This window comes from Anastrepha obliqua, chromosome 6 (assembly GCF_027943255.1).
Source record: "Anastrepha obliqua isolate idAnaObli1 chromosome 6, idAnaObli1_1.0, whole genome shotgun sequence".
NCBI classification, from domain to species: Eukaryota; Metazoa; Arthropoda; class Insecta; order Diptera; family Tephritidae; genus Anastrepha; species Anastrepha obliqua.
This window is the reverse complement of record NC_072897.1, coordinates 46,829,058-46,847,315: the sequence shown is the minus strand read 5'-3', so window position 1 is coordinate 46,847,315 and position 18,258 is coordinate 46,829,058. Positions and strand designations below refer to the sequence as shown.

Sequence of the window (18,258 nt, the reverse complement as noted above, 5' to 3'; positions counted from 1 at the left end):
CAAAATTACAATTTTTCTCTCATTTTATTTTCCAAAATATTCCTTAGACATACATCTTTTCAATCAAAGCCTACTTATTTTCACAGAAAATTATAACAAATAATAAGAGTTGCAAAATCCTAAAGTGTTTATAATGAAAACACATTCCACAAAAGCAGTAAGTTCTATGCATGTATGTAGGAGAACAAAGGACTTATTTTAATCGAAAATTTGTCTTGATAACTTCAAAATAAAAAAATAAAAAAGAAAATGGAAAGCTTTGAAAAATGTTTACGAAAAGTTATTAGTTTTATGAAATAAATCTCCTTTCGTTGCAAAAGGCATAGTTTGACCAATTCGCCATGCGGTGTTGTCAACGTAACTACTCTTACGCGTCCATCGGTACCAGGATGGCATTTGGTAAATCATGCAAGCGTCCATTTCATCGGAAGATTAGGCTCGTTGAAAACAGCAACCACATCACCTTCTTCAATATTGCGGGAAGAACGAAACCACTTGGTGCGACGTTGTAAGCTCACGAGGTACTCGGCTCCCCAACGACGCCAGAAATGTTGTCTCATGGCAGAAATTGCTTGCCATCGTTGACGAAGATTTCCACGGAACCCTTGACCTTCAGGTTTCGGGATGGACTTAAGCGGTTCACCGACTATGAATTGCCAGGGAGTTAGAACTTCTAAGTCACCAGCAGTTCCAGAGTTGTCACAGAGTGGGAGAGAGTTTATGCAAGCTTCTGTTTCAGTCAGAATTGTGTTGAACTCTTCGTGTGATAGTAGAAATGCTCGCAGTACGAGTTTTAAATGATACTTTCCACGTTTGACTCCAGTCTCCCAGTAACCTCCCATATGGGGTGCAACCAGTGGATTAAAGCCCCATTCGATATTCGATATGCGGCCGCCATAGCCGAATGGGTTGGTGCGTGATTACCATTCGGAATTCACAGAGAGGTCGTTGGTTCGAATCTCGGTGCAAGCAAAATTAATAGAAACATTTTTCAAATAGCGGTCGCCCCTCGGCAGGCAACGGCAAACCTTCGAGTGTATTTCTGCCATGAAAAAGCTCCTCATAAAAATATCTGCCGTTCGGAGTCGGCTTGAAACTGTAGGTCCCTCCATTTGTGGAACAACATCAAGACGCACACCACAAATAGGAGGAGGAGCTCGGCCAAACAGCTATCAGAAGTGTACGCGCCAATTATTTATTTTTTTTTTTTAAAGAAAGAGCGAAGTTTAGCATCAGCCATGCACTGTTGAAATGCGATGCGCAACTCCTTCTCGGCTCCAACGAAATTTGTACTGTTATCTGATGTCATGACCTTACAAAAGCCTATGCGATTTGTGTTCCTTTTAAACGCACTTAGAAATGCTGATGTTGACAGGTCACCAACAAATGCATCGATATGCATCACACCAGTGCACATACAAATGAAACAGCAAATGTAGCTTTTGGTGAACTTGTAAGGTCGAACGAAATCGACAGCAGTTTGAGTAAAACAACGGGCTTAGGTTGTGCGGGTGGCAGGTAGATCACACATGGCTTGTGTGGTAAGATTACGTTTCAAGCAAGATTACGGATCAAGCTACGAGCGCCGACAACCCAATAACGACGTTGCAAGACAGTTTGCATGATGCGTGGCCCAGCGTGCAAAGTGAGCTTGTGTATATCGCAGACTATTAATTTAGCAAGCGGACAATTATTAAGCAAGATAATGGGATACCTAACATCTGGAGCGACTTCAGCATCTTCTATTCTTCCCCAACATGTAGAACACAAGTTTCATCCAGAAAGGGCTGCAGACGCAAAAGACTACTGCGAAGCGGGATGTGTCTTTTAGCGCTGCAAAGAGAAATTTCATTCGAAAAATAAAACCGTTGCGTATACGTGATTAGATGAAGTTCAGCTTCAGATAACTCTTGGCAACTCGGCGTACCAAAACGCTTTATAACAATGAGCCGCCTGTTAGCACGAATGTTGGTCAAAAAACGTAAAACGTAGGAAATGACTCGACGCAGCTTAGAATACGATGAGTATTTTGTCATCACGGACCAATGATCTGTAGAGTTAGTCATATGGGCACGAATGCGATTTCGTGCGCCCAGATCAGTAGTGTGCTCTTTAGATATTTTCTGCTTCCACAATTGTTCAGTGCTTTTCATGAAACTAGGACCAGCGTAGTAGTTCGGAGGGGGTTATATCCTGTGAAGCGCAATCTGCAGGATTCTGTTCAGAACGAACGTGGTTCCAACATTCAGGAGGCAGAACTTCTTGAATATCAGCGACGCAGTGGGCTATAAATGTCACCCATCTACTGGAGTCTGTTTGTAACCATACCAATGTTATGGTAGAGTTAGTCCAAGCGAAAAGCGGGTAGCGAATATCAGACGAGCAGTGTAGCACGCTTCGCACCAGTTTAGTGGCAAGATGCGCGGCGCTTAGCTCAAGACGTGGCAACGTTATTGATTTAAGCGGTACCACCTTGGTGTTCGATGAAATTAGTGACACAGTAATGCTACTGCCGGTTTGTGTTGTACGCGCGTACAGAACGGCGGCATAAGTGCGCTCGGACGCGTCTGCGAATACGTGCAAATGCGTAAATGACCCAGCTACTTCAGTACCAAACCAACGGTTCACCTTCAAATGTGCTAATTGCTAGAGTTCTATGCGATGCTCCAACCACTTCGTTGCGATGGACTCAGTAATTATGTCATCCCAACCTACATTAGTGCGCCATATGTCTTGAAACCACATTTTTGAATTTATAGTTGCGGGAGCAAGTAGGCCCAGAGAATCGAAGAGCGTACTTGCAGAGCGTACTTGCATCAACTTAACTGTCGGTTCCCTCAAATTAATGGTAAACGTGAAATAGTCTACCTCTGTGTTCCAGATAAGACCTAAAGCCTGAACATCCTTATCGCCGACGATATAATATGATATGTTAGATGGAAATGCTTGCGTTTAGTTCAGCGCATTTTGATGCCCACTTACGAAGTTCAAACCCCCCTTCCCTCAATATTTCGGAAACCTTTTGCTGCAACAATCGAAGTTGTTAATTAGATGCACCAGTAAGTAGATCATCCATGTAAAAATCCTTAAGAATGACACTAACAGTCCTAGCGCAACCATTTAACGAATCTCTTGCCGTCTGCTGAAGTGATCGGACAGCAAGATGAGACGCAGCTGCCACTCAGCATAGCGGTGTGTTCTAAAGCGAAGCAAAATCGTGTATAAATCTTCTTGCAGTTGAGGTCCTACAAAAAACGCACCAATCAGCGAATTCCCGGAAGCCGATTTTTGCCGATTTGAATGCAACCCTCAATTCGGTCCTGATACTACTTTCCTTTAAAACAGGACGATGAGGTATATAGTACGTTTGATTCACAGTCTCTGACACGGCCTGCATATATTTCATGTCAATGAGTTCATTGTAGCGTAAACGAAGATCGGAGTCACAAGCGAGTCTTCTTTCAAGTTGTAGCAAATTCGGGATGGCAAAGTTTCGCGACTCTCTCAGAGGTACATCGGGCTTCAGGGGCAATTCGACGACGAATCGTCCGTTAGGTTCCCTTCGATACGTTGTTTCAAAGTGATCTGCGCAATAACACTCCTCATGCGTAAGATACGTTTTTTGCGGCGCTTCTTCTAGCTCCCACAACCTGTTCAATGCTCGATGCAATTGAACATCACAATTGAACGACTGTGAGCATGGCATATCAGGCTCAGATCCATTCACGCGTCCAAACAGAGTCCACCCAAAGACCGTCAGTTGAGCCATAGGGGTGCCAGATGGACCCTTAAGAAAGTTCTGTACAGATCAGTTGATCCATAACGTCCATACCAATCATTATATCGACCCGCCCAGGCAACAGGAGGTAACTCGCAATATTTTCTGTATCCATAGTGAATGCCTTATCAATACTTTTTGCCATATATCGTTTAATGGCATTGAGAGCGGAATCACGCGTTTTAATAAAATTCGACACTTTTATATGTATGTAACTTTCGCGATGTTAAATGCAGGAACGACTGCACAAACGTACATACGATTTAATCCACTAAGATGTAATTTTTTTTAATATTCGTTGCGCCGATTGTTACGCTTATGTACGTATGTGTGTACAAAAGCGAATGCGTATATGCAGCAGGCAGGCGTAGTGACCTTATCGGGCTCGAAGGACCAATAATGATGCGGTAATGAAATGTTGCGTGGAGAGTTCTGTATCCTTGATGTTGCGGCTATGAAACTGGTGCGAGAAGAGTCCTATATCCAATAAAACGATGAAATCCGTTGATTCAATTTCAAAATTACAATTTTTTTCTCATTTTATTTTCCAAAATATTCCATTTATATACATATTTCTTTTCGATCAAGTCCTATTTATTTTCACAGAAAATTATAACAAATAACAAGAGTTGAAAAACCTTAAAGTGTTTATAATGAAAACATATTTCACAAAAGCAGTAAGTTCTATGCAGGTCTGTAGGAGAACATAGGACTTATTTAAATCAAATACTTAGTGGGACTCAACAACATCTCAAAATTCCCCCAGCCACCAGAGGGAGTCTCCCTGGTCTCCTACCTCGACGGTTGCACGATAATGGCGTCGGGCAATGACATTGATGGCGTGTGCGCTAAGGTAAACGACTACCTCGCTTTCCTTTCTCGTTTCTTCACTGCGAGGAACCTACACCTCTCCCCCACTAAATCCACGGCGACCCTCTTCACCACCTGGACAAAGGAGGTCAAACTGCAACTCAAGGTAAAAGTCGATGACACACCAATTCCGACTGTAAACAACCCCAGAATATTGGAAGTTACCTTCGACAGTTTGCTCTCCTTCTCAGCGCACACAACCGCTATTACCACTAAAATACAGAATCGGAACAAGGTCCTCAAGTAGCTCGCCGGCAGCACTTGGGGCAAAGACAAAGAAATGTTGCTGTCGACTTTCAAAGCAAAAGGCCGACCGGTTCTTAACTATGCTGCGCCTGTCTGGTCGCCTGGAACCAGTGATTCGCAGTGGACAAAGCTTCAGATTTGCCAAAACACTGCCACCCGGACAGCGACGGATTGCCTCCTGATGTCCCTTCTTCAATATCTTCATGACGAGATCCATATGCTACCTGTGAAGGTGCAGAACAAACTGCTCAGCAAGCAGTTTCTGTTAGGGTGTTACGCAGGTATCTCAATTACGCGATCCTTACCACCTTCTTTAGCTCCCGATCCGAGAATGCTGTCATCGGAGTCCAACCACCACCCATCGCAGCCGAACCACATGAACCATCAAACCCACTCATCTACCTCTCCCTTTAGACTCATCCTGTCGAAACAGCAAGAAGACCGGTGAGTACACTACGCTGACAGGATAAAGTTACTACTACAACAACAACAACAGAGGTGCAAGCTTCGGTGCAGATTTTCTCCTCCATCCAATCCCGTCTATTTGGAAAGATTGCCCTAGGACGACACTCAATTTCTAGTTTGCGGATAGAGAGATCTGTTCGAAGTTTGGAGAAACACAGTGTTAGCTGCACGAAAATGGTACCATGTCCCTTGAGAGATTGCCTCCAGGGGCCAATCTTCTTTAAACTGATTGCACTTTGAGCTGCGATGGAAATAACGGAAGAGTCGATGGGAAGTAAGTGGAAAAAGACATTCAGGGTAGCACTGGGGCAAGTTTTACATGCTTCGGTGATACCAATGCATGTAGCTTCCCACCAAACCAGACATCCATAAAATTGGCAAAACGACTACGTTGTACATCTCCAACGCGACCTGTGGCTTGAGTCCCCATTTTTTACCGAATTTAGATTTGCAGGAGTAGAAGGCTATACTGGCCTTCTTTACCCGATTTTCTACGTGTAGCTTCTAATGCAATTTGGACTCAAGTATCACTCCAAGACTCCTAACTTCCAATGAGAACGGGAGAACGTGGTTGTTTAAATTGGATAGTCGAAAGGGTGGAAGTTTATATTTTCTGGTAAATTGCACCAGCTCCGTTTTGTCAGAGTTGACTCGGAGACCGCAAGTTGCAGCCCAGCGACTGAGTACAGTCAGAGACTTTTTCAAAATCTTAGCCATGACTTAGGGAAACGGTTCCGATACCATTAGAACCAAGTCATCGAAATATGCTACTACTTAATATATATATATAATTGCGGCGTACACCCTATTTGGGGGTTTGGCTCCTCCTCCTATTTGTGGTGTGCGTCTTGATGTTGTTCCACAAATAGAGGGACCTACAGTTTCATGCCGACTCCGAACGGCAGATATTTTATGAGGAGCTTTTTCATGGCAGCACCACCCTTATTTAGCATTGTCAGAAATTCGTTAAGAGCATCTAGCCAAAGTAGGGGCGAAAGGACTCCACCCTGCGGTGTGAACGAATCGAGCTACTTAAACCCCTCTTGCCACCGCATTAACTTCCCTGCAGCCAAGCAGGGACGAGATCCAGAGACAGAAAGTCTTTCCACCTCTAGTCTATCTAACGCAGTAACAATTGCCTCCGCCCTGATGTTATTAAAAGCACCCTCTATATCTATGAAGGCCGCTAAAGTGAATTGTTTGCCCTCCTCCCTGCCTTAGGTATGAAAACAACCCTCGTTTTCGAGTTGGCGCGACGTGAACCACCGAGGTATTTGTCTTCTGAAGCATCACAGGCAAGATATCGTCAGAACCAGGAGGTTGTAAAGGGGGAAACTATTAATTGCCCACGTGATTCTGTCAACTGACAGGATAGATTTCAAGGAAACATCGAGTACCCCTACCTTTCGACTCGTGTTGACAATGTCACAAGGGGTAATATAATTTTCCGGAAAGTGATTATTTACCAGGATAATCAAAGATTCTTCTGCAGATTCAGCTCCCTTTTTTCAAGAGTTCTGCAGGAGTGGTCTCTCGATAGGATCTTGCTTAACCTGGCAGAATCCTTCACTGATTCATTCAAATTACACGGTAATTTTCAAAGTTTTTAGTTTGGTAGCATTCCTTAAAAACGCTCCTAACTTTCTCTTTCAAATCGGCCAGCGTCTTGCTCCTCCAGAGTGGAAAGGGTTTCTTGCTGAAAGAGACTGGACAAGCCACTTTGAAGGCTCTCTGATAAGATCGCTGCAAGTGTTCCACCTTGTCCTGTTGATCAGTGGATGAGTAGAAAAAGTTTGCCTGTTCAATTTATTATTGAAAGCCCTATTAAATAGAGACCAGTCGGTTCTTTTAGGGTTCCTGTGGGGTAATTGATTTCGAAAAGGATCAACCTGTGATCCGAAAAGGTATTTCGCTGAGAAACCTTCAAATTGCCAACCCTAATTGTAGGCGAATTAGTCGAGAGAGTGATATAAAACCTCTTCCCAACCGTGTTTGATGTTTCCGATGCTGGAAATACAAGCGTGGGGGTGTTGCCCTTGTTCCAAATAAGGAGATTACGGCTAATAATGAATTCTAAAAGAGTCACACCTCGATTATTTATCTCGCTGCTTCCCCAAATGGTATGTCTCGCATAGGCACAGCAGCCGATGAGGATGGCCTCTTTATTAAATCAAAGTGAGTCCACTAAACGCCCCACTTCCTCAGGAGGTGCTGCATTTTCGTGGACCATGTATGCAGAAACCAAATAGTATCAGCGGCCACTAGATGCTTCTACACGGACTACTGTCACGTCTGGTGAGCTGAAATGAGAAGTCAGAAAGGCATTAATAATATTCCTAACGAGAATTCAAGCCCGAGGCTTTCCTTCCGACTGGACATAAAAAAGATCAGAGTGCCTAACCTGGAGGCCCATGATCTTAGACTGCCGAACCCAGGGCTCTTGGATCAGGCAGCTACATTTCTTTGTTAAAGGATGCTCACCTAAGCTATAGGATGTCTTAGGGACTAGATGGAATTAAATTATCTTTGCGAACCTATTTAAAATTGAATGTATTTCTAATATCAATTTTTCCCTCTTTAGATTTGTTCTTAACCGCGTCAACTAATAGGACTATGAATAAGTTCGTGCGGTTTTACAACAGATGGCGTAACTTGATTATTATTCCATCGATCCACATTTCCAAACATTCATTGGAGAGCTACTGTCGTAAGGCACAAACGTCAGTATAAGTTTTTTATTTGAAGCGTAAACAACAATATTTTTACCACACTTGAAAATGTCGAATTTCGTGCCAAATAATGTGTTTTTGCGGGGAATTTTTTAATATGAAGAAAAAAGCAGCCGAAAGTCAGCGTATCTTGGTGGAAGTTTATGGTGAGCATGCTCTAGCTGAGCGAACGTGCCAGAAGTGGTTTGCACGCTTTAAAAGTGGTGATTTTGGCTTGGAAGACGAAAAACGCGAGGGTGCGCCGCCAAAGTTCATGGATACCGAATTGGAGGAATTGCTCGATCAAGATCCGGCTCAAACGCAAGAAGAGGTTGCAAAAACTTTGGGAATTGATCAATCAACCATTTCCAAACGTTTAAAAGCCATGGGAATGATCCGAAAGGTAGGCCATTGGGTGCCGTATGAATTGAAGCCAAGAGACGTTGAACGCCGTTTTATGGCATGCGAACAACTGCTTCAACGGCACAAAAGAAAGGGTTTTTTGCATCGAATTGTGACTGGCGATGAAAAGTGGGTCCATTACGACAATCCAAAACGTCGGGCAACGTATGGATACCCTGGCCATGCTTCAACATCGACGTCGGCGCAGAATATTCATGGCCTGAAGGTTATGCTGTGTATCTGGTGGGACCAGCTGGGTGTTGTGTATTATGAGCTACTGAAACCGAATGAAACGATTTCGGGGGATGTCTACCGACGACAATTGATGCGTTTGAGCCGAGCACTGTGAGAAAAACGGCCGCAATACGCCGATAGACACGACAAAGTTATTTTGCAACATGACAATGCTCGGCCACATGTTGCACAAGTGGTCAAAACATACTTAGAAACGCTCAAATGGGATGTCCTACCCCACCCGCCGTATAGTCCAGACCTTGCGCCATCCGATTACTATCTCTTCCGATCGATGCAACATGGCCTGGCTGACCAGCACTTCCGTAATTACGATGAAGTCAAAAAATGGATCGATTCGTGGATTGCGGCAAAACCGACCGAATTTTTCACAAAGGGAATCCGTGAATTGCCAGAAAGATGGGAAAAAGTAGTAGTAAGCGATGGACAATACTTTGAATATTACATTTGTAACCAGTTTACGTCAATAAAGTTTCAAATTTCGAAAAAAAACCGCACGAACTTATTCATAGTCCATACATGAATAATTTAAAATTAAATTTAACGTAACTGCCACGCAAATAATCGTCACTATTCGAAATGAACGCACACTTTTTCTGCTCAGCCTATTTAAGTATCTGTACTACAATCCCGTTATCTGAACACGACGCAGCTCAAACTCCAAAAAATTTTGTTCATACCCTCTACGAATAATTTTGTTTGAAATAAGTGAAAAGAAATAACAGAGTTTTAAGATAAACACGTTAAATTATTTTAATACTTTATAGTAGTGGGTGAACGCAGACTTTTTCTACCATGTGTATATCTTGTTTTTTTGTGGTTTACTCTTACAGGCTTGCTCTTGGCGATGTTGATCTCCAGTTCTACAGTGCGCGCGTAGTTTGTCCGCGTTCGCTTGCATGCCACTGAGTTTGCGAAAGGAGAGTTACATGTCATCGGTGAAGTCTAGGCCTTTAAGATGTCTGCTGAAACTTTATACGAAGCCTCTTTTGTGCAGGGTCAATTGGAGAAAACCTTACCTTATGTCTGTATTAGGGTCGCTAATGTTACCGTTGTGAAGCACTGCCAGTTCGAAGTTTTCATAAAGGGCTCTGATGAGGCGGATTATCTTAGCGAGAATTCCTTTTCTCCTCAACGCCAGCCATATTGAGTTTCGTTTGTTTGTGACGAATGGCTTCTTAAATTCACAGAACAGCATATAAAGCGGGGAGCATCACTCAAGTAATTATTCTACTATGATGTGAAGAGTGTTGGCTTGATCAACACAACTTCGTTTAGGGCGAAATCCAGCGAGATCGTCCTTTACGGAGCGTTCAATACTTTGGAGTTTGGTTCGTATGATCGTGGCTGTAATTTTGTAGATGGCGTTTAGTACGGTTATTCCCTGCCAGTTGCCGCAGTGACGCAAATGGCCTTCTTTGGGCAGCTTCACAATGATGTCTTTTGCTCAGGACAGAGATAGAAATACAGCTGAATTTTACGGGTCGGCGATAAATAAATCTGGCTGTATACCATCTTCGCCCGCAGCTTTGTTGAGTTTTAGTTTCTTAATTGCACTTTGATTTCCGCTTGACAAGGCAGGCCGTTGATACTTTGCTGCTGGTTGTTGTGCTGCCTACTTCAAAGCTAAATTCACTGCTAAGAGCTAATTATTGCTAATTCCTTAAAAGTGTTCTTTCCATCTACGGATCTGGTCATCATTGGAAGTCAGTAAAGCACCATTCAGATCTTTGATCGGCACATTACTACTACTTAACTGGTTGGTTCACCGGTCAATTATGCGGTGCTTAATAACTATCGTAATATCTAGATTTTCCCACTCGTATGTTCTCGCGCCTTCTGTCTCGCCTTGTTTTATCTTGGCACGGCGACTTTCGATTATTATTTTTTTTTAAGTTGGTACACTCGTCTCGAAGGTTCACGGTTTTAGCTATATAGCATGTTTAGTTTGTTTGTGAGAGGCATAAATAAAACAAGTGTTTTGCGTGTTCGGCGATTTTCTGCTATCGATTCGTGGATCCCCTGAACTCTTCTATTGGGACGATTGGGTTTTGGTTTCGATGTCATTCAGCAATTTTGGAACGAACTTCGCTGCCACACGCTTCATGCCTAAAATTTTCAAAAAGATTGAATGGCTTGAGCCAACTGATATGCCGACATCCGGTTCTCTAATTGCGATTCGATGATTCTTCATAACAATTTTCTTTTATTTGAACGTTTTCATCGGTTGTTGATATACTGGGGCGTCTAGAGCGAGTATCGTCATTCTTATAATCATTTTTTTGACTCAGAGTACTCTCACCGTATGCCAATGTTAACATTTCAAGTGCTTTTGAGCATTTAATTTCATTTTTTACACAAAATTTTATGCAAATTCTGTGATCAATTTTTTTTTTGTTAGCAAAAAGTCGCTGAACACGCAAAACACTTGTCTTATTTATGCCTCTCACAAACAAACTAAACATGTTATATTGATAAAACCATGAACATATCCTCGAGACGAGTGTACCAACTTAAAAAAATAATAATAATCGAAAGTCGAATATACGTAGCCCGCGAAATTTGAAAATTCACCTTATTTTTTTAACAAACCTGGTATATTCACTTATGATATATGATTTACCATAGAATGTTATATAGCGCCATATGGCAAATAATAGACACATATAAATAATAGGTCGTTTAAAAAATAGTTAAGATATCATTAGATTTCATATATATATGGATTTTTTATTTGAATATATAAAGCTAGAGGGTTCAGGAACTATAAAAAATATAATTTTAAGTTGTATTCAACAATACCTATAACCTGCAGTATACGGAGATACCTAATTTGCGGGTTATATTTTCAGTGTAACACCACAAAACCGCATACAAAATGCATTTAACAAAACAAAAACGAACACTCCCTTCCTTTTGAAGCACAAATAAATACCATCAGATTAGATTTGTGAGGGGTTGGACAAGTCCAAGCACTCAGTCAGGAAGACAATTCTACTACACCCAGTGCAAGGAATAGAGAGACAGGATAGATACAGTATGAATGGTAAGACGAGAAAATTGGTTGGAGGTCACTCTTTCGCGAATCTTTTAGATTTATTTATGAATCTTAAGAGATCCGGAAGAGGAAAAGTATGAACTTTATCCATGCTGTGAACATCGCACTCCAAGAGCCTAAGTCTGTATCTAGAGAACGCCGGACAGCTTCTGCGAAAGTACTCTGCAGAATCCTCATTTTCACGAAAATACAAGCCTACTGGGTCGTCAATGATTCCCATGGTAGCCATATGCTGATCACAAGCATTGTGCCTGCGATTACACACCAGTACTCTCAGGTCCTTTCTGCTAAGTTGTGTTTTACAACATTGTGCAGTTTTGTCTTACATTCACGGCCCAAAATCGAAGAGTAGCTTGGTTTAGTGCAGCTTCACTGTCACTACAAATTCCAATACTACTTTTAAGATGGCGTTGACTTCCGTTAAGAATACCGTGGCCATCTGTCCTGTAGCGTAGGAGTACCTAGTGCCTTCGTCTGAATACCATCCAAATCCGTTACCGTCGCTGCTTTTGGATCCGTCGGTGTAAAAAGTGTGGTGAAATAGGTTCTGTGGACTTAACCATTGACCTCTATTTGAGATCAAAAGGCATACTTCCTACTGTAGTTAACGTAAGGCACCCGATTGTCACTGGCATCGAGAACAGTGTGACCTGACAGTCGCCAGTGTTTTTTTCGTTTTCCCAGACTCCTTTTTACTTGAGTTTGCATGCCGCCTTCAATGTTTCCTTCCGGATTTGATGATCTAGAGGTTTCAACTTCAAGGTGGCATTAAGGGCGTCGCCAGATGTCGTACGCATTCATGTTCTACTTTCATTCCCAGCCGGTTCTACGTTACCGGAATGACTCGGGTTTTTCCCGACCAAGGGCTGCCGCCCCAGTAAACTAGCCCTGTCTAGTGAACAGTATATCACCCCACCTCTTACGTCACAGGAAGAACTCCTCGCAGCAATCTTGCTCCAATTTCTTCAACTCAGGGCTGGTATTGAATCCAACCCTGGGCCATAAGTATTCTATTGCAGACGGTATGTAGCCACGTATTGCTCCCGCCGGCAGGCGTCTGATGCCTCAACGGCTACTATTCCCGCTGATAGGCCGGCACTTCCAACCGCCACAACAACCCATACCTCCACGGCAAGGAGCCTATCGGAGCAACACAAGGCAGGATATCACCCTGATGTAGGTGCGCTCATCAGAGGTGAATACCGATTGGTTGTAGGTGACTTCAATGCTCAATCACGGTCTTTGGCATTCAAACCTGCCAAACGATTGTAGAGGACAACCATTGGCAGAGCAGATAGAAGATTCGACATTCAGCACTGTGAACGACGAATCCCCCACCAGGGTAGTGGGCAATTACAGCAGCTCGCCTGACATAACAATAGCTGGCGCGGGTCTGATAAATAGCATAACCTGGTGACCTATACTATCGCTTGCATCAGACCACTTGCCCATTATCGTCTCGATTGAGAGTCCTACCAACTTTGTTTCCGCGAATCACCCATCCTATATTAACTTTAACAAATCTAATTGAGCCGGCTTCGCGGAATTCACTGAGGACACCTTCGCTGCTGTTTCCATCCCCACCAATGTGCGCGCAGGCGAACGCGCATTCCACAAAGTGCTCACAGCTGCTGCGGCTCGCTTCATCCCAGCTGAAAGGTTCAAGGACATACGCCATAATTTCCCAGCCGAAGCAGCCAGCTTGGCAAATGAGCGGGACCACCTATGCCAGGCCGATTCCGGGGATCCCTGCGTAAGGAATCTCAATTTGGAGATCCGGCAACTGGTAGATCAACACAAGTGGACCAAATTGGTTGAGCAGCTGAAGACCTGCAATTTCACCACGGGTGTGAGTAAGCTCTGGTCCCCCGTAAGGCCCCTGTCGAACCCGACGAAGCACAACGACGAGGTGGCCATCGCTTACAACGGTTGCACTTCGTCGTACCCGAAGAGATGCGCATGCTATTTCAGCCGACTTTTTACTCTGCATCCTCTGCCTGACAGAACCAAGCGTCGTGCCACCAGACAGCTGCACAAACTGACGTACAACAGTGCGCCACTTACTCTCTCCAAGGTTGAGGTTCAGGGGGCCATCAACAAATCAAAATCGGAATTACTACACTGATGCTGAAGCGCCTGGGAGCATTGAGAGTAGGAATTTTCGCAAGGCTCTTCAATCTGTCCTTGGCCACTCTCGTTATCCCTGACAAGTGGAAAGCAGGGAGAGTGTTCCCATTATTAAAACCTGGACAGATAGCTCTCATTTCCCCAGTAGTGAAGACACTTGAAGCCCTCCTAATCCCACTCTTCACGAACCACCTGGCATGGTTTCCGACGAGTGCATAGCACCACCACTGCACTCACCTGCATAAACGCCCAGATAAACCGCGGGCTTAACCAAAACCGCCCCTGCGAGAGGACTGTCCTAGTAGCGTTGGACCTGAAGAAGGCTTTCGATACAGTCAGCCATTCCACGCTACTAGATGATATTTATCAGTCGACACTCCCACCAGGGCTGAAGAGGTGGCCCGCCAACTATCTGAGCGGTCTTCACTCCTCTGTGATTTTTCGAGACCAAACATCAAAACAGAGGAAGATCAAGCAAGGTGTTCCGTGGTGTCCTTTTACCCTTGCTGTTCAACTTGTACATCTCGAAACACCCCCAGCCACCAGAGGGAGTCTCCCTGGTCTCATATCGGTATCGAGAGATGTTAAACGATTTTTTATGCCCGGAATTGGATGTTATTGATCTGGACAACGTTTATTTTCTACAAGACGGTTATGGAAAATTTGTCCTGTAAGCGTGGTCGTGGTGGTCATTTGCCTGATGTTAACGGCATACCTTCCTCTTTATAATGAAATAAACATCCGATCATTTATATTAAAAAATTGCATTCTTCTTTCAATATCAAAATAACATCTCTTATTGGAAAACCTTTTATGTCCGGTATGTGAAGACACCCCGCACGACACTAACCACCTTTTCACATGCCCCTTAAAACGTACTCATTTAACACCCCTCTCCCTCTGGAGATAACCTGTCGACACAGCATGCATTCTGGGCCTACATTTAGATGAGCCAGACGAAGACGAGCGAATAAATACCCTACACAGACGGGGCTTGTATTACTGCTACAACAACAACATGCCGTGCTTAAAGCATCTATGATACCCAAGCACACTTCTCTGTAGTCTGGTTAGGGGTTTTACTCTGGAGTTAACCATAGTAGCCTTCCACCAGACTACCTAAGCGTATGCGATAACGGATCTAATCAGGGTGATGTACAACCAGTGTACTGTCGCCGGTCTTTGACCCCAAGTCTAGCCAAAGGTTCTCTTACATTGTCAGAAGACTTCTAGTGTTCGAGAGACCTTCTGCTCGAGGTGCGTCTTCTATGTCAACTTATAATCGAGGATTACTCCTAAGTGTTTGACCTCAGAAGACAGTTGCAGTATTACTCCTTTCCTAGTGAAAAGTACCAAGGTACTTTTTGTAGGATTCACCGAAAGACCATGCAATTCCCACTAATGATCAATCTTTTTTAGGTCTACCTGCATTCTATTGCATGTAGCTACTAGTGGCGGTTCTGAGATAAGTACGCACACATTATCCGCACAAGCTTGGACATGTCCAATTTCCTGCAGATTGTTAAGAAGAAAGTCCACAACAAAGCACCAAAGTAGGAGAGAAAGTACACCGCATTGTGGGGAGCCCATCTTAACTTCCACCTTGTCTCTTTCATCGCTTCTTCCATCTGTGATAAGAAGTCTCATGCCTAACATATGTAGAGTGGATTCATCTGACAATGATTTCTCCTACTCCATGCCTTATGATAGAAGAGCACATAGAATCAAAATTAGCATTGTCAAAAGCTCTTTCAATGTCTACAAACACCAAGAGTGTACTCTCTTGTTTCTAACCTTTTTTCGATGATGCATTTGTGTAGGGCCAATTCTCAAGATTTTCCACTTTGGTAAGCGTGTTGTCTAACATTAAGAGGGTTGCAGCTTAGAAGCCTCATCCTAATGTGGTTGTCGACCATACGTTGCCTGGCTACAACTTTCACCAAACCCCAGGATTGTGGAACATAAAGATTCTTTTCAGAACGCGTACGCAGACGAACCTCTCCCTTTTTATAAAGGATATAATCCCATTTTATATCTCCCAAGCCCTGTATATGTCCTTTGGACACCCACGATTCTTGAATTAATATTATGTGAGGATTTGTGTGGAGTTTCCCATGGCCCATAGTCGCTATGCTGTGCTGGAAGTTAGTCTGTGTAAATGAAATGTTTAGTGTCATATAAACATTTATATTTTAACTAGCAAACCCGGCCCGCTTCGCTGGGCAAAGACACGGTGGGTCCACGTTTTGGCATATATTTCGAGACCCTAGTCATCAATAGGTATGAAAATTTCCCCACATTAAAGCACTTATCGACAGCTTTCATTTGATGCCCATATTGCACATCCACAACCAAAGGTTACTCGGGCCCACGTTTTGACCTATATCTCGAGACCCAAGTCACGTAGCGGCATGAGAAATACTCTGTACTAAAGCATTCACCAACAGCTTTCATTTGATACCCATATTGTACAAACACATTCTAGGGTCCACGTGTTGGTGTCTATCTCGAGACCCTAGTCACGGAGCGGCATGAAAAATACTCTGAACTAAAGCATTCACCAACAGCTTCCATTTGATACCCATATTGTATATACACATCCGAAGGTTACCCGGGCCCACGTTTTGACCTATATCTTGAGACCCTAGTCACGGAGCGGCATGAAAAATACTCTGAACTAAAGCATTCACCAACAGCTTCCATTTGATACCCATATTGTATATACACATCCGAAGGTTACCCGGGCCCACGTTTTGACCTATATCTTGAGACCCTAGTCACGGAGCGGCATGAAAAATACTCTGAACTAAAGCATTCACCAACCGCTTCCATTTGATACCCATATTGTATATACACATCCGAAGGTTACCCGGCCCCACGTTTTGACCTATATCTTGAGACCCCAGTCACGGAGCGGCATGAGAAATACTCTGTACTAAAGCATTCACCAACAGCTTCCAATTGATATCCATATTGTACAAACACATTCTAGGGTCCACGTGTTGGTCTCTATCTCGGGACCCTAGTCACGGAGCGGCATGAAAAATACTCTGAACTAAAGCATTCACCAACAGCTTCCATTTGATACCCATATTGTATATACACATCCGAAGGTTACCCGGGCCCACGTTTTGACCTATATCTCGAGACCCCAGTCTCGGAGCGCCATGAAAATTGCTCTGAACTAAAGCATTCACCAAAAGCTTCAATTTGATATTCATATTGTACAAACACATTCTAGGCTCCACGTTTTGGTCTCTATCTCGAGACCCTAGTCACGAAGCGGCATGAAAAATACTCTGAACTAAAGCATTCACCAACAGCTTCCATTTGATACCCATGTTGTATATACACATCCCCAGGTTACCCGGGTCCACGTTTTGACCTATATCTCGAGACCGTATCTACCAATAGGTATCCAAACTATACGGAAACGGTCTTCAATACCTCCTTAACAATGTGTGTAAGTTTGGTTTAATTCGGTGCAAAGACACGGCGGGTCCACGTTTTGGCATATATTTCGAGACCTTAGTGATCAATAGGTATGAAAATGACCCCGTATTAAAGTACTTATCAACAGCTTTCATTTGATACCCATATTGTACATACATAACCAAAGGTTACCCGGGTCCACGTTTTGACCATTTTCCCGGCAATTATTCGAATTTTTCTCACCTTTTAAACCTTCCCTAGACCTCCACGAATAATTCAAGACCAAGATAAGATAAATCCGTTCAGCCGTTCGCGAGTTTTAAGCGAATATAGGGACAGATTTTCACATTTATATATATAAGATTTTACACCTTGCCCACGTCTGAATCAAGAACAGTGACGAGTACCCTTCTAAGATTCAGATATAGGCGCATTCCATACCTAAGAACTAGCATATTTACCTCCGGCAGACGTTAGTGAATCACTAGGCGAATTCGATTTTGCGCTCCTACATTCAGCGCTCGTTTCCCTGGGTTTGGGGGTACTACTACCAGGTACTTGATTGCTGCCAGAGGCTCCTCCTGCCCAAGGTTGATTACTTGAGATTCCGGTTTGTTGTCCTTCCTCCTTTTCTTCTTCCTTTTGGCCACCGGTGCGCTCGCCGTTGCCCATCTGTCAAGTTGACCAGATACGATGGGCCATCACCAGATCTGTTCCTCTTGACAGCTTCGGCTACAGGGGTGGACAAAAGCAGAAGAGCTGCAGCTCCAGTTTGAGTCGCAATCGGCATAGCTTCGTTTGCCGTAGCCATGCTCCCGCTTCTCTCGCAGTCTTCGCGTTCCTCTGCCTTTGTCGCTTGCTCTGCCTTTTAGACAGATTTACTCCTGTATCTGGCACCCCACTTTCTAAGCGCCAAGTCG

The 18,258-nt window shown here is 43.6% G+C and overlaps 1 protein-coding gene across 1 annotated transcript in view; it reads right to left on the bottom strand.

Annotated features, from left to right (window-relative positions):
- LOC129250462 (bromodomain-containing protein DDB_G0280777-like) overlaps positions 1-18,010 on the bottom strand; it is a 73,831-nt gene extending 55,821 nt beyond the window's left edge. The window contains exon 1 of the mRNA XM_054890085.1: positions 17,800-18,010. Coding sequence (XP_054746060.1) covers positions 17,800-18,010 — 211 coding nt within the window. The remainder of the gene's footprint in view (positions 1-17,799) is intronic.
- Positions 18,011-18,258: the final 248 nt, after the last annotated feature.